Here is an 18,527-nt window from a genome sequence, read left to right as displayed (position 1 = left end):
AGGGAGCCCGGAGCAGGCTCCTCTCCTTCCTTTTGCTCGGGAATTGGAGCCGTGGAGCATGGACTGGGAGGCAGAGCTAATCCAGGGCAGATCTGGGTCCCCACGGGAGGACTTGATGGTGTCCAGGTCCCTACCAGCTCTGCAGGCACTAATGGGAACCCAGGACAGGGTCACCTGAGCTCTGAGCTTGGTGCCTGGGCTGGCAAGGACTCAGTGGGAGCCACAGAGGATTCTGGAATGGGGGAAACCCTCTGGGCCCCTTGTGCCTCTGTCCCAGTTGAGCACGTGGAAGGATGGAAAGACCCTCCTTGAAGCCGGGCCCTCACCTCCTGGGCACAAGTGTGGGCACACACACACACACACACACACACACACCCCAAGGCAGGAAGCAGTCCATGCTACACACTTGCATCTAACACATACACACGGACCCACGGGCACTCGGTAGACCAAGCCCCGCATACGTATGTGTACACGTGACTTCACATCTGCACACATGCAATTTTGCAAATGGGTGAGTTGACAGGTGACATCGTGAACCGAGATGTCGGTGTGCCCGTCATATGGACACCCACACACGTTCTCCTCGGATGCAGAAGTGATGACCTTGTGCCTATGTGAACACGCAGCTCTGCCCACACGCCACACACGCCATGCATGCCATGCTCACAGCATGCAGGTGCCAGCATCATGTGCACACACTGTCCTTTGGTCCCACACAACCTCCATGGACTCTGGAGTCTGCAGTGGAGGGAGGTGATGGGCTAAGCCACATGCACGGGGTGCACGCTTGGAGGGGGATGGGTGTGAAGGGTGGGGACTGGGTCATCCACACATCGTCACCTGCTCCCTTTTGAGTGAAGGCTCATTGTGTGACCAGCATCAGGGCTCCATTGGTGACAGGGGTCAGAATTCAGCGTGTCACCAGAGGCAAAACTCAGAGTGTGACCAGGATCAGGGCTCAGCCAGTGGTGGGGATTGGGGCTCAGGTAGCCTCCTTCTCCTCTGAAAGGTCGTGTTGCTAGGAGAGTGTGGAGACACTGAGCTTGAGGGGTCGCTGGGGCCATCCCCCTGCCTCTGGGCACCCCATTTGTCCTGGGCCTTGGTCAGGCCCGACTAGGATGGTGAAGGACCACTCCTGGGGACAGCCATCCTTCCAGAGACCCCCTGGCCCCTGAGACCAGAGCCGTCCCACTCCAGGGTCTCAGCAGTTGGCATCCCGGCAGGGCGACGTGGCAGCCCATCACACATGACCGAAACGAGGCACTTGGCAAAGGCCGTGTTTGCAGGGAAAACACTCGCCACCACCCGTGAACCTCCTGCTGCCTGGTCCCTCCCAGTGCGCCCCGCACACAGGGAAGCCTCATAAAGCCACCTCCACACCTGTCCACCTCAGGCAGAAGCGGACTCGTCTGGGACTGAGTGTCCACCTGCCTCAAGAACTACCTGAGGTAGGAAGGCCGGGACCGGCGCTTCCCCTGCTCCAGGGGACAGGACCTCAGCTGCCTGTGCAGAAGACCATCGGTCCCTGGCTTTGCTGTGGGACTGTGGGCAGGGGCTGCCTTGCTGGGCCTCCGCGGGCCCCTCGGAGCTGTGGTCCCGCATTCCTGCGGCTGGGAAAGAGGCTGAACCCAGGTTCCATACAGAGCTGCGGACGCAGCTGGGCCAGGTGGGGAGGGCCGGGGTCGGGGGGACCCACTTGCAGGCCAGGCCATTCCTCACCTGGCCAGGGTGAGATGAAGGCAGGAGCCAGCTGGGTCCTCCCCTGGCTGGGTCTGCTCAGCTGGGCAGGGGGGCTGCCACACCAGGCTGGACTGCTGGCGACAGCCCTGGCCTTGGGATGGTGGTCAGGGCCCTCTTCCTGGGACAGGAAGCTGCCCTCCATCTCCCCACCTAGGAGTCTCACCGCCGGCCTCTGACACCATGTGGGTTTCGCAGGGCCCGCGTCTGCTGTGTGGCCTTGGGCAAAGCCATGTCTTCTCAGGGCTGTGGGAACCATTTCCACACCAGTTTCCCTCACGGTTCCTGATGAAGCAGACAGAGGAAGACATTATTCCCAAGGCAGAACGCGCCCGCTGGCCTCTGGGGTTCGGGCAGGGCTCTGAGCTCCACATGGGACTCGCGTCCTTCAGACCAGGCTGGGTTTGAGCAGCCCAAGGGTGGGCTGTGCTGGCTGACCCTTGTCCCTATTCCAACCCACAGATCCTGGGGCAGAGGCCAGTACAGCCATGGCTGGGGTACGTGGGCTGAGCCTGCTGCTGGCACTGTGGCTGCCTGTGGTCAGCGCCTCCGAGGCGGGCACTGTGATCCGAATCAACAAGGCAATCCTGAACTACGGTAAGAGCAGGCCGCGACCTGCATGGGGAGCCTCTGTCTGTACGTGTGTGCGTACTTGTGGACGTAAAGGGATTCTTTTTTAAAAAAATTAGGGCTGGGGATATAGCTCAGTTGGTAGAGTGCTTACCTTGTAAGCACAAGGCCCTGGGTTCAATCCCCAGCACCGCAAAAAAAAAAAAAAAAAAATTTGTTAGTTTTTTGGGGGTACTGGGAATTGAAGCCAGGGTTGCTTAACCACTGAGTCACATCCCCAGTCCTTTTTCAATTTTTAAATTTTGAGACAGGGTCTCACCAAGTTGATTAGGGCCTCGTTAAGTTGCTGAGCCTGGTTTTGAACTCGCGATGGTCCTGCCTCAGTTTTCCAAGTCGCTGGAATTATAGGCATGCACTATTGCACCTAGCTACACCTGAGTTTTCAATGCTTTATTTAGAGACAGGATCTTGCTAAATTGCTGAAGGCCTAAGTTGCTGAGGCTGGCTCTGAACTCAAGATCCTCCTGCCTCAGTCTCCAGAGCCACTGGGATTATATGTGTTCCTGGTCACAAAAGGATTCTCATCTGCTGCTGTGTCCCTGGCTCCCCGATAGTGCCTGAACCAGGGCTGCTCAATGAACATTTCTTAAAGGAGTTCGTGAGCAGGAATGTGTGTCATACGGTCAACGTGCAAACGTGCACATGTCTGTGTTCATGTGCACTAGGGGTTAGTTCCAGTGGTCATTTTTACAAGTGTATGTCTACTTATGAATTTGGATTTTTCTTTTTGGTACTGGGGATTGAACCCAGGGGTGAATAACCACTGAGCCACATCCCTGGCTAACTTATTTAGAGCTTCACTAAATTGCTGAGGCTGTCCTTGAACTTGAAATCCTCCTGTCTCAGCCTCCCAAGTCCTGGGATTCCTGGTGTGCACCTCCACGCCTGGCTGCATCTGGGAGTTCATGCAGATGTGCTCATGTGGATGCTTGAGTCCCACACATACCCGACTGTGTGTGCACAGGTGTGGCTGTGCTCCCTGGGTATACCTGTGCACGTGTGGCATCTGCACGCACGCATATTCTGGGAGAGAGGCATGTCAAGCGGTGCTGTAGGGAGCATCCTGAGATTAGATCCTTGCTGGGCTCAGTGGGAGAGGGCCAGTCTTGCTCTGGGCCCCTCTTGGCCAGGCCTCTGTCCTGTGACTTTGCTGCTAAATCCTTTTGAGAGCTGCCCTATCCCCTGGGGAAGGTACGATGACGAAACCAAGGCCCTGGAGGAACCACAGTTGCCAAGGTCCAGGACTCTGGCTCAGAAATCTATTTGCTACCCGCGGCCTCCCAGGGAGCTTCTGTGTCCCACCAAAGCTGGGTGAGGGTGAGAAATGGGCAGCAGTGTCCCCTGAGGCCAGATCCAACTCAGATTGAGGCTGAGCAGCCCAGCAGACAGCAGAAGGAACTTGCAATGGTCCAGGCCAAAAAGCACCGAGTCAGCGGGGTCCCCTCCCTCCCGCCCTCAGGGCGCACACAGCTTCACACTTGTGCAGGTCTCGCCTGGGCGCTGTGGGCGGGGCCGTGAGGCTGCCCGACCCCCGGGGTTCCGCCCCCTCCACCTGGGCTGCCTCCTCTGTCCCCAGGGATCCCGCCTTGGGCTCTGTGCCTGGGTCTGTTCTCCGCCTGGCCTGGCGCCTTCCAGGCCTTCCTGGGCGTCCAGCCCACCCTGACCAGAGCCCCAGACTGCAAGCCCCCGACACAGAGCTCCGGAGATGGGAGTGCGAGGCCTGGGCACTCCCAGTGGGAGTCTGGGCTCGGAGCGGTCAGGCTGGAGGAGCATCGCCGCCACCCTCCTGCACTGGCTCTGGGGAGACGGAGGCGGCGCCTCCTCCCTTCATCCGTGTTGGGCCGGCGGAGCTGGGGCTCTCCCCACCCAAGCCGACGCTCCTTCCTGCACCACTGTCCCTCCTTTGAATTCAGCTTGCCTTTAATTAGTACCAGGGCCCAGCAGCACCCGAGGGGCCCAGAGTCCACAGACTTGAGCCCACCGCGGTGGCCCGAGCCAGGTTCCCCTGACCAGGTGTCCTCACCTCCCTGTACCCTGGCATGGTAATCAGAGGAGAGAGCCCCAAGTAGAGCCCTGCTGCGAGGGACAGCCATGGTCACTACAGAGATCTGCAGCCGCCGTCATAGCTGGCTCTCATTTTGCACTGTCTCTGCAGTGGCCCTAAGTGATCGTACCATTATAATCATTGCAAATTTACCCATGAGGAAACAGAGGCATGGAGCTGCCCCCGGGCAGTGAGGGGCTGAGCTGGGACTTGCACGCAGAATCCGAGGACTCAGGAGTGCCCAGCCTCCTTGCTAGGGCTGCCTCCTCAGCCGCCAGCATGCCGGCAACCCACAGGCGCCTTGCGGGATGGGCTGAAACACACGGGGGTTTGAGGGGCAGGGGGCCTGGCGGGAGCCGTGGACCGCCTGGGGCAGTGGTCACCCCACATGCCCAGCCTGCCCAGAATCTGAGTCCCCTCCACTCGAGGTGCAGGGCAGATGGTGGGTGGCGTGTCCTTGCTGCTTGGTGACGACCAAGGGCAGCCTGACCTTGCTCTGTCCTGGCCCTCCAGTGTCGGAATTCGGGAAAGTCCCTTTCCAAGAGGCCCTAAAGATCAATGACGAGCATTTCCTGGACCAGAGTAGTGACGTGCTTCCGTCTGTCAGGTGAGTGCTCCCATCCTTCAGAGATGTGCCTGCGACACCAGATGGGGTGCTCCTGCCAGCCAGGTGCGTGCTCCAGCCCACCAGGAGGGGACACCCTGCCTGGGCTTTGCAGCAACGCTCCCCCGCCCCCTCCAGGGGCTCCCCCTCTGGCACAACACCCCAGACCATGGGACGAACACCCTCATCTATGGTTGAGTGCTCCCCTGTCCAGGTTAGAGCGCCCGTACCCTGGGCGAATGCTTGCAAGATGTCGGAGGTGGCCCAGGTGGAGACACGAGGGCCCCCCTCTGCATTCGTGAATTTCTGCCCTAGGGGCCAAGACTGTGGCTCCAGGGACCCTCAATGCTTCCTCCAAAAGCTAGACCAGAGTTTAGACACAGTCTGAGCATAACTCCTCTGTCCTTTAATGCGTAGATGCTCACACTCAGGCACCTGCAGAGTTTGGGCAAAGTGTCCCCTTTCATGTGACAAGGACTTGCTACTGCCAGGGGTCTGGGAATCCAGGAGAATCAATCTATCTATCTATCTATCTATCTACCTATCTATCTATATCTATCTATCTATCTATCTATCATCTATCTATCTCTACCTACCAATCTCTATCTGTATCTATCTCTATCATCTATCACTATCATCTATCTCTGGCTCTATCTCTATCTCTATCTCTAGCTCTATCTCTGTCTCTATCTCTAGCTCTATCTCTGTCTCTGTCTCTATCTCTATTTCTATCTCTATCTCTGTCTCTGTCTCTATCTCTGTCTCTATCTCTATCTCTAGCTCTGTCTCTGTCTCTGTCTCTAGCTCTAGCTCTGTCTCTGTCTCTATCTCTGTCTCTATCTCTAGCTCTATCTCTATCTCTGTCTCTGACTCTGTCTCTAGCTCTATCTCTGTCTCTGTCTCTATCTCTATTTCTATCTCTATCTCTGTCTCTGTCTCTATCTCTGTCTCTATCTCTATCTCTAGCTCTGTCTCTGTCTCTGTCTCTAGCTCTAGCTCTGTCTCTGTCTCTATCTCTGTATCTCTAGCTCTATCTCTATCTCTGTCTCTGTCTCTGTCTCTAGCTCTAGCTCTGTCTCTGTCTCTAGTTCTATCTCTGTCTCTGTCTCTGTCTCTAGCTCTATCTCTAGCTCTGTCTCTGTCTCTGTCTCTGTCTCTATCTCTGTCTCTATCTCTAGCTCTATCTCTATCTCTGTCTCTGTCTCTGTCTCTAGCTCTGTCTCTGTCTCTGTCTCTAGTTCTATCTCTGTCTCTGTCTCTGTCTCTAGCTCTATCTCTAGCTCTGTCTCTGTCTCTGTCTCTGTCTCTATCTCTGTCTCTATCTCTAGCTCTATCTCTATCTCTGTCTCTGTCTCTAGCTCTATCTCTGTCTCTGTCTCTGTCTCTAGTTCTATCTCTGTCTCTGTCTCTGTCTCTAGCTCTGTCTCTGTCTCTGTCTCTGTCTCTGTCTCTATCTCTGTCTCTATCTCTAGCTCTATCTCTATCTCTGTCTCTGTCTCTGTCTCTATCTCTATCTCTGTCTCTGTCTCTGTCTCTAGTTCTATCTCTGTCTCTGTCTCTGTCTCTAGCTCTATCTCTAGCTCTGTCTCTGTCTCTGTCTCTGTCTCTGTCTATCTATCACCTATCTGTACAGCCATCTACCCTCCCAGCCACCTACTTATCATCTATTCTTTTGAACGATGGCAACTAATGAAAATCTTAACTTAAGACCCTGGAACACTCATGGGTGAATAAAGAGCTGGCTCAGGGGCCGCCAGTTTGAGACCCCCAAGGTGGCGCTGGAACGTTGTTCGCGGCCTGTCGATAGTGGTGGAGAGCCGCGGAGACGCCCGCCCGCCAAGGATTCTGCAACATCTCCTGTGTGGCAGGCCAGGCGCGTCCCTCGGAAGGGCCCGCGTCCACAGGCGTGGAGGCACACCCAGGGTGGTTGCGCTCTAGAGTGGCCCGTGTGCCACGGGCTGTGGACCACATCACCTGAAGCCAATGGCGAGGGTGTCCGGTGGGCCTGGATGTGACCTTGACACCTCCTGCCATTTTATAGGGTCCGATCACCCCCACCTATTGTGCAGGGAAAGGGACTTTCACTTGGGGAAGCCGTCACGCTGTCGCTGAGCAGAGAGCTTGGCCCTCAGAATGGGCAGCCTGGAGGGGGCGTCTCCCCTTGCCTGAGGGCGGCCAGCCAGCGGTGGGCTGGAAAGCTCTGGAGGGATTTCCACCCTTGGCGGGGCCCGGGTCTGCCTTTCCCCACCTCCCTGACTCCCAGGCTGCCATCAGGAGCCCTCAGAACCCCGCGCGGCTTGTGACTCCGGCACTGGGGCCGCCGGGCCTTGGCTTGGCTGCCCGGCTGGCCAGAGAGCTCGCCACCGCCTCACCTCACCGTTGGAAGACCCTTCTTGAGCATCGACGGTGGGAGGGTGCTCAGGCCGCCTGCTGCAGCCTGGATTCCCTTGTCGCCCTGCTTGCTGCAGGATCCAGGTTTTGGAGGCCCACGTGTCCCGCCTCGGCCTGAAATTCCTCCCCGATTTTGGCATTCGCCTGTGGGCATCGGCCAATTTCACCGTCAAGGTGTCCTGGTGAGTGACTCTCCTTGTGGGGGCAGGAGGCGTTTCAGGGACCCCCCCAAGCAGCAGAGTAAGGCAGGGGGCTGGCAGCTCCTCCGGGCCTGTCCCGCTGAGCAGGACGAGGCAGTGAGAGAGTCTGCGACCGCAGCCCCTGCTCAGCAGCGGGTGACTGTGCTTCCCACCCCTCGGTTTCCCCTTCTGTGACGTGGGCTGAGACCAGCAGGGGGCTGTGCACAGATTCATCACTGGACTTATAATTACCGTCCTCTCTCTCATGGTGCAAGGCACATAGTAGGTGCTCAATAAACGTAGCTATCAGAATCAGTTCTGAGCCCCAGGCAGCTCTTGGGTGACTGCAGTCCATCTCGGGGCTGTGAGTCGGTGTCTGCGGGAGCCTTTGCTCCGCCCCTCTGCCGGGCACTGCCCTTTCCTGGTGCTCACGGGCAGGCTCAGGGCTGGGCGCTTGCACCTGGCGAGCTCACGGGAGACTCAGCACAGCCCTGTGGAATAAGTGTCACCCGTCTCAGGTCCACGTCACCGAAGAGGAGGCTCGGCCCAGGGTCTTGCTGTGGGGTTCAGCGAGTGGCAGGCCCAGGGTCTTGCTGTGGGGTTCAGAGAGCCAGAGTTCAGCGGCTGCAGCATCTAGGCCCCCAGGGGGCCCGGGGACTCTGGGCTGTGCCGGTGGAGCCCTCTCATGCTGAGCAGGGACCCGGCCTGTGACACGTGGGGGACAGGCTGCGTGGTGCCGCGGGGACTCAGGTCTGGCCTCCCTGCAGCATCCCAGAGTCCCTGGAGCTGTCGCTGCCCGTGAAGTTGCTGTCTGACTTACGTGTGACCCAGAGTTCCATTGGGACCCCCAAGATCAGCATCTCCACCTTCTTCCCATACTTCGGCCAAGCCACCGTTCTTGATGACAATAAAAAGTAGGTGTCTGCTAACAGGTAGGGAGCACGGGCCCTGGAGTCCCTGGTGCCAGGCTGTGGTGCCATTTCTTGAACTTCCCACTCAAATCTTTGTCCAAAACCCACAATGGACCTAAGAGACCCTCATCGTCATGACTGTTTAGTGATGGAGAACACTGAAGCTCAGAGAGGGGAAGAGACTTGCCTCAGGTCACACAGCCTGTGCCCGAGCCACTGCCCTGTGCCACTGCCAATAGGCACAGCCAGTAACAGGTGCCCTGTAGAGGGACTCTGCCCATCAAATTGACTGTCAGGAACCTCAGAGGTCAACCCTCCCAGCGGAGATGGGAGTCAGAAGCCAGCTTGCACTGTGTGGGGGGGGCGGCTCATGTTTGCACCCAAGGCTAATGCAGCACCGGCCTGAAAACATACTGTGTACTCCTGTGAGTAGGTGTCAGGGTTCCCTCCATTTTACAGAAGAACAAATGGAGCACAGAGAATCTGAGTGCCTAGCCAAAGGCCCAGCAGCTGAATTCAAGCACAGGCAGCCTGCTTGATCCCACTGTTCCTGAATCCCCCATATTATGTCCCTATCTTCCCAAACACGGGCAAGGGCTCACTCCAAGGTGGTTGAGCATTTTGGAGTCTTTAAAAAACACCACGTTTGCACGAAGACTGAACTTCTTTCCTGGGGAGGGTCCACGTACATACAATCACTCATGCTGTGTCCTGGGATCAGCACGTGTAACCCAGGGTCCCTGGCGGTGTCTGCAGGCAGGGGTCACTCCCGTTTGTTGAAGGGGAGGCTGGGACCCAGATGCTGTCCCCCCTGCTCCCGGGAGGTGGTTCAGTGAGTCCGGGCTGTGACGTGCATCAATATCTCAACAAACCGAGGGAGCCCAGGTTCCGAGGGACCACCACCGAGAATCACCAGCTTAGACCCCTCTCTCATTCAGAGGGGACACTGAGGTCCAGAGCTAGGAGGGGACCTCACTAGGCGGGTCACAGAGAACTGGAGCCAAAGCGGGAGGCCGGGCCCGGGTCCTGCCCCTCCATCCCGCCTACTTTGGGCTCTCAGTGGCCACGAAGCCACTTGGCGGACAGAAGAGCAGGCTGGCCGGCCTTTGCGACGTCTTCCGTCTCCCCTGAGCCTGACCTCAGGGGTCACCTTCTTGGCCACGTTGGGACAGATGATCCTCTTCTCCAAGACTCAGCTTCCTCCTCTGCAGGCCTGGGACAGTGATCCCAGCACCATGGGGCCCCTGGTGGGGTCTCGGGCAGGAGTCACTGGGCTCCTGGCCGGGGACGGAGACTTGCTGCCCAGCCTTGAGGCTTTGCTGAGAGAGGGGCCCTGAGCTCACGGACCCCCGCCTCTCCCGCAGCCTCTCGCCCGCGCTGCTGAGCATGGTGCAGAAGGACATCAAGGCCATCTTCAACAACAAGGTACGCGGCCCCCCACAGGCGGGCCCAGACGGCGGCTGCTCGTGTCTGAAGCAATGGTGGACGGACGGCGGGGTCTCGGCCCAGGGTGGCGGGAAGCGGGGTGGAGGGAGCATGTGTGTGGGGACAGGACAGAACCGGGGCCTGGCACAGGACGGCAGGGCTCCACCACTGAGCCGCACGCCCCGGGACGCTGGAAAGGCCCTTGGTGGGACACCTCCATCTTCCCAGGAGGGCAGGAAGGCCTGCCTGCGTTCCATGCGAGAGGGTGACAGAGCTGGCACAGGAACCAGGAGTGCCTGGGTTGGGTCCTGTCCCAGCCCTGGCCCAGCCGTGTCCAGCCATGTCCAGCTTGGCTCTGGGGAAAGGAGGGCCTGTCATCTCCCTCCTGGCCTTGCTACCTGGCTTCTCCAGCAGTCACCTGGCTGGGCTCTGAGTGCCCCGGCCTTGCGGTCTCTCCTCTGGCGCGCCACTGGCTGTCCACTGTGCCTGGGAGCACCTTCGGTCTCCCTGGACTGGCATCTGAAGCCTGGTTTGCTGTGGCTTGCTGGTCACTGTGGTCACTGCCCCCTCTACAACCGCCCTCCAGACCCGGGGCGGCAGGCTCCCTGCTTTGGTCCCCCACCCGGTGTGGCCACCTCGGCAGCCTGCACAGCCCCTGGTTCCACATGCCTCTGGCTGTGCTGCCCTGACCGGCCTCTGGGCACTTCTCCTGTTTCCTTAGTGCCCAGAGGAGGAGCCAGAGGTGCCCCTGGGTGGAAGGTTGGGATTCCAGGCTTGGCGTGAGGCAAGGGGAGCCTCCGGGCAGGGACCCAGGCCCCTCCTAGCCTGTGCCTCTAGCCGGAGTGGCCCCTCACCCGCTTCCCCCCCTGTCCTGCCACAGCTGAGCCTGAACGTCGCCAACCTGGTGGACGACATCAATATCAACATGGGCACCATCATCGGTAAGACCTGGGACCTCAGGGCGAGGGGAGGCCTGGGGCTGGGGGACCCCCAAGAACCTTCAAAGACTCCCTGCCTAGACCAGGGTCCCCGTCTGGGGGCCAGTCTTAGCAGGGCTGAACTGTGGGCTCCTCAAACCGCATAGTCCACGTAATCTGGGAGCCTCAGAATTCTAGAACCAAGTCTTTGATTCTAGAATCTGCAAATTTTAGCTCAAATCATCTGAGAAAAACAGAATAAAACCAAAGCTTTAAGTTACGGGTCTTAGTATTAGAGAATCTTAGAATCCAGACTCATCCACATTCCCGGGAATGTGGAATCTCAGCAAGCGGGTTCTCCCGGCCGGAACGGCCTGGGAGCTCTTTCTTTGTTGTGGTTGTGCCTCCTCTGGGATTTGCCGTTGGTATTTGTACACGTGGCAGCAGTCCTGAGGGGAGCCACGGGAGTCCTTCCGCACCACCCGGGAGGCAGGGTGTGGCAGAGGTGCCCGGGCCGGCCTCGGGGCCTGGGGCCCAGGCCTGGGCTGTCACGGTACTTTGTGTCCAGGATGCGACTTCTTCAACTGTGTGCGTTTTGAGGCCGTGTTGGAAGGGAGGTGTAAGCACCCGTCTGGCCACGTCGTGACTGTTAGTGCTGCTTTCTGGTTCTTGACAGTGAGGGGTTTCCCTTGGCAGTAGTTTAAGCAAAGCTATCACCGCGATCCAGGAGGACACTGCGTCCAGCCTGAGAGCAGCTTGCCCTGGAGCCGTCTGGCTGGGTTCCCGGCTGTGCGGCTGGGTGGGGTCAGTCAGGCCTCAGTGTCCTCCTCTGTAAAGTGGAGAACGGCCTTCATGAGGCCGAGGCGCAGGCCCCGGGGAGCCAGCTGGGTTATGTGACGAAGGCTGGACTTCGAGACGGCTTGACACAGATGGAACTCTTGAGGCAGCTCTAGGAAGGCGACGCGTGACCCAGGGTCCCATGTGTCCTCTTCCGTGTCCTTGGAGCCTTTGGGTGCCAGACTCAGGGCCGTGCACAGCCTGTGGGACCGAAGGCAGTGGCAGGAGGGAGCAGGAGAGCCCGGGATGGGGTGCAGACGGGGCTTGACCCCTGTGACTGCCTGGAGGGCCCCTCCTGCAGGACAGGTTTGGGGGCCTCCCCCCAGGTAGGGCCCGTGGTCCAGGCGCCCCCTCCACCTGTCAGCCTCGTTCCCAGGGCTGATGGGCAGCAGGAGCGGGCACCGTTCACAGCCAGTCAGGCCAGGGCAGCGGGACAGGTGCCAAAAGACCAAAGAGCACGCCCGGAGATGGCGTGGGAGGCACGAGGCGTGTTGGAGACTTCCGGCCAGGACGGTGGCGACGGGCTGTCCCCCCGGCACTCTGCCCCGCAGTGGCTCCTGGTGCCCCGTTGGCGCTGCGTCCCCTGGCGGCCTGCGGCTGCGCGCCCTCCTCTCCACGGGGCTCTGGTCTAGGCACAGGGAGGAGGGCTTACGGGCGAGGGCACCGAAGCAGCGACATCAGTGTCCTGCTTTGTCCCACGGAGTGGCCAGCACCCCGAGGAGGCAGTCTCCACAGAGCCACTGGAGGCCTGGTGCCGTGCGTCAGGGTGGGCATTCTGGAGGCCACTTCCAGGAGGTTCCGTGTGCTTCCTCAGAGGCCTTGCTGGTCTCTTTGGTCAGCTTGGTTCTGGCTACTCAAGGTAGTCAGGTGGTTTAGTTTCGATGGTCTAAAAACGCGCTTTTTCCTTCTCCGTCCTGATTTTGCGAAGGCCTCAACAACCTGAGTCCTGAGTCCCAAATCTGCTACTATGTGATGAGCGAGCCCAACATCACCAGTGATTCCATCTCCATGAATCTCAATGCAAGTTCCTTCTCTTCAGCCCAATGCTGGGGGCCGGCTGCCTCTGGGGTCCTTGGGGTTCTGGAAGATTCTTAAAAGTGGGGAGTGACAGGCAGCGGGGCTGGTGGGGCGCTTGGGAGGAGCGAGGCGAGAGGCCAGGGCAGCATGCAGCCTCCGGGTGGAGGCTGGCCACCTCCGCTGAGGCCCTTCTCCCGCCACCGCAGGCTGTTCTCTTCCTCCTGGGCAAACCGGTCATGCTGCCCCACGACGGCCCCCACTTGGAGCTGCCAGAGCCTGAGAACAACAAGGATGCGATGGCCACGCTGACCCTGTCTCAGAACCTGTTTGACGCCATCCTGATGCTGCTGCAGAAGGCCGGAGCCTTCAACATGGACATCACGGGGCAGCTGGTGAGCGAGGCCTGCAGCCCAGCGCGTGCAGGGGAGAGGCACCCGCGGCCCGACCCAGGGGACGCTGCGGAGGCCATGTTGTGGGCGGGGGCAGCCAGCATGGTGGCCGTGGGAGGGTGGCACGGGATCCCGGGGAGGGGCTCCTGTCCGGGAGGGCGCCTGGTGGGCTCGCCTGGGGACCGGCTGCCTTAGCACTGGTCCTGGGCTGGGGTCTGATTTCAGAAATCAGAGGACAACCCACTGAACACCTCAGCACTGAGCCAGTTCATCCCTGAGGTTGGTGACGTTTCTGGTCATTCCAGGTACTGGGGGTCCCCTGGGATGTGAGGTCTCTGCTGGCTCACAGCGGGGTCCCGAGTCCGGGGACCTGCGCCCCACACCTCGGGGGGCCGCTGGCTGAGACGCAGGCTCTGCTCTCCTCCCGCCCCCAGCCCTCCACCTGTGCCTCTTCTCTTCTTCCTGTCCCTCATTCACCTTCAAGGCGCGGCTCCGGGGTCCCCTCCTAGGAGGGCCGAGCCCCTTCTCTGGTCCCAGGGCCTGGGTGGGACACGCCCCGAGGTGGCCAGCACGCAAGGGTGACTGAGTGGGAACTGCACGCGGCCCTCACCCCACACGGCCTCCTCCCTCTTGCCCTCTCTGCTTCCCAGATGGCCGAGCAGTTCCCAGAGCCCAAGCCCGTGGTGCTCAGGGTGCGGATGACTGTCACGCCCGTGGCCGTGTTCCAGAACAACAGCATCACAGTGCGGCTGCAGCCCTTAGTGGAAGTCCTGGCCACGTCCTCCAACTCGGCCTTCCAGTCCCTCTTCTCCCTGAATGTGGTAAGGAAGCCAGCTAGGTGGGACTGGCCGGGCGGGGCGTCTCTCAAGATCTTGTGCTCCTCACTGGCTTTGTCCTGTGCACACTGTCTCCTTGCTGTCTCTTGAACTTGTCGGCACATCCTGCCTCAGGACCTTTGCACACACCGAGCCCCCTGCAGAGGGCTCTTCCCTAACGCGGCATGGCTAGCTTCTCTGCGTCTTTTGGTGCTCAGATGAAATGTTGCAGCCTTCCTCAGGGCACCTTTCCCACCCTGAGTAAGGGTTCCCTCCAGCCCTTTGTACCACCACGCATCCTCCGCTCCCTAAAAGGACCCCGTCTGGTTACTTCAGCTATTGCTTGCCTTCCCTGCTGGCCTGTGGCGGATTCCCGGGCAGGGACCTGGACAGCTTTGTTCACACGGTGTTGTCCCTGGTGCTCAGCGCAGGACCAGGCACCTGTGTGGCCCGTGAACGGGGCGGGGAGGGTGGGGAGGCGGCTCCCGCCTGGCCGTGCTCTGAGCCTGCTCCCCCTGCGCCCAGGTGGTGAACCTGAGCCTTCAGCTCTCCGTGTCCAGGGCGAAGCTCTACGCGACCACATCCGTGGTGGGGTAAGCGAGGCCTTCGACCCCAGCGGGCTCCGCCTGAGCTCCGTGCGATGGGCCGCGGCCGCTGGGCCACGGTGTCGGCCGGGTGCCGCAGGGCTGGGCTCCTCTGGAACCCTCCCGTTGTCTTGCAGGGACGTCTTCCTCGTGGTGGCCTCTTCCAACGTGGGCTCGGTCAACGTGAGTGGGGCGGGTCCCCGGAGCTCCCTGCGGGTGGGGCAGGCTGGCTGTGCCCCCGTGAGCAGGCCTCCGGGGACGCGCGGGCAGTGGTCGGCCCAGGCCTCCTGTGGGCCTGTCCCTGGGTGGGTCGCCTGGTGTCTGCTGGTCCTCTGGCTGGTCCACGTGGTCCCAGTGTGAGCAGGAGCCCGTCAGGGCCCGTCCCTCAGCCTCTGCTCGGGCAGCCTCGCTCTGTGCCTATTCCAGGAGGCTGACCTGGTTTGGGGGTGTGGCCGGGCTCCACCTGGACCCCAGATGTGGGGGACCTGCCTCTCCGCCTGTCCCCTGCCATGTGTCCGTTGGTCTGTCTGCTCACCTGTGCGCCTAATCGTCCCTCCCTCTCCGCCCCTCCCCGGGCCGCCTGGGCCCACCCCCTGCAGCTGGATCACATGCAAACGCTCATGAACACCGTGTTCCAGAAATCCCTGCTGGACCACATCAACGGTGAGTCCTGCCCACCGCCACACGGGGACTCTGGCCCCCTGCTGACCCCACACCCTGTCTGTGCTCTGCCCCAGCCTCCCTCCTACCTCCCAGGTCAGACAGTAAGAGGTGGCCTCCAGAATCCAGCGGTCCCGTGGGCATCTGGGTGCACACTGCATGGTGCTGTGTGACCTCCACTAAGTTCCCTTCCCTCTCGAGCCTCACATTTTCTTTCCGTAAAATGGGGTAATAATAATGGAGTCCATGCAAGGACTTCCACTCGGCCGACTCCCGGGGATGGCCCATTGCTGCCTCCGGCTGAACTTGACTTCTTTCCCGCCTGCAGCTCTCCTGGGCCATGGCATCTCCCTGCCCACGATGGTCAACCTCCACTATGTGAACACTGACGTCCAGATCCGTGAGGTGAGCGTCTTCGGGATGCGGGTGGCGGGGGTCCCCTCTCTCCCTCCCGCCCGCTGGTGCCCACAGTGGGGTCTTGGGACCAGCCAGGCCTGGGCTGCACCCGGTTCTGGCCAAAACCACACCACGAGGCTTAACTGTGAAAAGGTGGAAGATCAGCACACAGGAGCTTCAGGGGTGAGGCCTTCACGCGCCTTTAGTCCTCACCAAGCGTCACGCCAGGGCCCTTGAGCCTTCGACTGTCCCAGGATCCTGGATCCTGGGATGGACATGACCCCTTTGGTGTCTGGGGTGGACGCCGGGCTCCTTCCAGCCTGGAAGACGGCCTCTGCAGGCTGGGCGGGTGAATCCAGGAAACGCCAGAGCCTTCTCAAGTGCTGGTCCCTAGATCGGGACTCGCGGGCCCAGGGGGAGATTCACCCCCAACCGCCCGGGGCGACGTCCTCCAACTGCTTTCTGTTTCGCTTGGGAAATAAAGGGAAATTCCCTCAGCCAGGAGCCCACAGGACAGAGGGCCGAACCCAGGCCCCTCCACATGGGCCTCCATGCCACCCCCAGGGGAGCCCGCCATGTCCTTCCAGGAGGGAGGCCCTGGATCCTTGGGAACTGTTGTCCCAAGGTAGTGGGGCCATCCTCCCCCACAGGGAGGAGCGCAGTTCACAGAGGAGCAGGGCTCTTGGGGACACCTCCCCAACCCTCCCCAGTGACCGACCCACACTAGCCCTCCAGAGCCAGCCTCCTGGGCCAGAGGCCAAAGACCAGCACTCTCGGCAGAACTTTCTGAGGGAGATGGAAACCAGCAAGGTTCAAAGCAGCAGCCACCGGCCCTTGCAGCTACCGAGCACTTTGGGATGAGGCTAGTGCGACCGGAGGGCTGGATTTTATTTATTTTATTTTAATTATTTTTATGAGGCCATGCGAGCTAATGGCCACCGTACTGGACCATGTAGGCCTAGACCGTGAGCAGCTGCTGGGCAGCGACTGGGGTTGGCTGGTTCTTTGTTGAGTCCCCAGCACCTGCCGCAGGGCTTGGTGTGTAGTAGAAGCTCAGTGAAGGTTTGTTGAGTGACTGAATGACTAGTCCTCCGGAATGTCTGTGCAGTGTCGCGCAGACCACAGGGGAGGTACGGGGCCCCTACCTCTGCTTGGACCTGGACTTGGGGAGGGTGCCCGATGGTCCTGGACTCCCGGTCATGCAGCAGCAATGGCCCTGACCATGCAGAGCACACGTCCTGACCCGGCCCCCTGCCCAGCTCCTGCGTCCTCACCGTAGCCTTGGGTACTGTTACTCCCAAGTGACAGAGCAGGCAATGGAGGCCCAGAGGAGAAGGTCTCTGCCGAAGGGAACAGCAGGAGAGACAGGCCACGATCCCGGAGCCGGGGCGATGGGGCCCGCCTGCCGCCCTCGGCCTCTGACCGGCCGCGGTTTCCTCTGCCTTCAGCACTACGTGCAGATTTCCAGTGGACTCTCATACCACCCTTGAAGCAGGCGCGCCGGGCAGACTGGAGCCAGCCAGCCTCCCCACTCGGGGCCCGCACCCCTCAAGTCACTGCGGAAACGGAGGCAAAGCCACCTGGAGTCTTTGCCAGCAAGCCGGACTGCCCAACTGGGCTGTGAAACCGTCACGGAGACCCCGGGTCTCCCCCACCCCCCGCCCCGCCCCTGCTCTGCACCCCCTTCGGGGAAACAGCTGTTCCTCTGGGCTGGACAGATTGGCCTCCTCGTGCATTAAACTTCTCTTGAGTTGCAACTTTCACCAGGCCCCGTGATGTCTCTTTGTACCTGAGGTCTGCTCCCTCCATGCCTCCCCTGGGTCCTACCTGTCCCTAGAGCCACCAAAGGCCCGGGAGTTTATCAGCTTCTTGCCGAGGGAGCTCATATTTTGAAGAGGACCCTGGAGAGCAACGGGGATGAGCTAAAAGTTAGGAGCACCAAGTGGCTTTTGAGGCACTGTGCCGTATCTGGTGGCATGCCCCATCTTGGTACCAGAAGCTCACAGGACCTCTACCAGCCAGGATGGTGGGGCCTGGAGTTTCATTGTATGAACTGTGTCCTTCCCAGAATCCAGACATCAGATGTTTGGTTCCCTCTTCCTGTCACCAGCATCCCCACCTGGACTTTGTCCCCAAGTCACAAACTTCAGGTGACGGGGACTTCACCGAGGCAGTCTTCCTTCCTGCCTCTGTATCTGGGTTCATGTTCTATTTATGTTTCCTTGGGCGGATTCAGGTGTGTGGATTTCGACCACCAGTAAGCAATGCCACGGGTGCAGCGTGGCACAGGCTGCTGTCCCTGCAAGGGCCACAGATTCATCCCTGAAGTCTCAAGTGTGACTGCAGGAGGGAACTGGACTCTGCTCTGTCTTGCCGATGGAGGTGGAGATGGTCTGAGAGCGAAAGGGACAGACTGTGAAATCCAGGACTCTGCTCAGGAACGTGTGGCTTTTATTTCCTTTGGCTTAGTTAATTCATTCATCCTACTTTTATTGGGGCTTAATATAGGCTTAGTCTTAAGCGAGGTGGTCTGCAGTATGGAAGAGACAAAAAACCTAAGATTCATCCCTAAGCCATAAGGAAGTTGATAACGTGGAGAAAGAGCTCAATATGTAGGTTCCGAACAGTCAACCATCAGTCCAGTGATCTCTCCAACCATCCATCCATCATCCATCCATCTACCCAACCATCCGTCTGTCCATCATTCCGTCCATCTATCCACCCATCATTCATTCATCCATCTATCCATCCATCATTCATTCATCCATCTATCCATCCATCCATCCATTCACCCATCCTTCCATCCATCCACCCACCCACCCACTCATTTACCCATCCTTCCACCCATCCATCCACCCACCCACTCATTTACCCATCCTTCCATCCATACATCCACCCACCCATTCAACCTGACATCCGCCCACCCATCCATTCACCCATCCGCCCACCCATCCATTCACCCACCCATCCATCCATTCTAACACCCAC

General features: G+C 59.7%; 1 protein-coding gene across 1 annotated transcript; it reads left to right on the top strand.

The window, feature by feature from the left end:
• Positions 1–2,228: 2,228 nt before the first annotated feature.
• Bpifb2 (BPI fold containing family B member 2) lies at positions 2,229–17,029 on the top strand. The gene is made up of 17 exons (XM_047539226.1): positions 2,229–2,337; positions 4,928–5,021; positions 7,060–7,203; positions 7,293–7,396; positions 7,441–7,591; positions 8,356–8,502; positions 9,864–9,924; positions 10,805–10,865; positions 12,607–12,698; positions 12,902–13,087; positions 13,310–13,363; positions 13,735–13,905; positions 14,425–14,492; positions 14,621–14,666; positions 15,083–15,146; positions 15,472–15,548; positions 16,988–17,029. Exons 1-17 carry the CDS (start codon positions 2,229–2,231, stop codon positions 17,027–17,029), a joined length of 1,671 nt encoding a protein of 556 aa, XP_047395182.1.
• The last annotated feature ends 1,498 nt before the right edge of the window (positions 17,030–18,527 follow it).

The sequence above is a fragment of the Sciurus carolinensis genome, chromosome 2, assembly GCF_902686445.1.
Source record: "Sciurus carolinensis chromosome 2, mSciCar1.2, whole genome shotgun sequence".
In the NCBI taxonomy this organism is placed as follows: Eukaryota; Metazoa; Chordata; class Mammalia; order Rodentia; family Sciuridae; genus Sciurus; species Sciurus carolinensis.
This window is presented reverse-complemented; position numbering and strand designations above follow the sequence as displayed.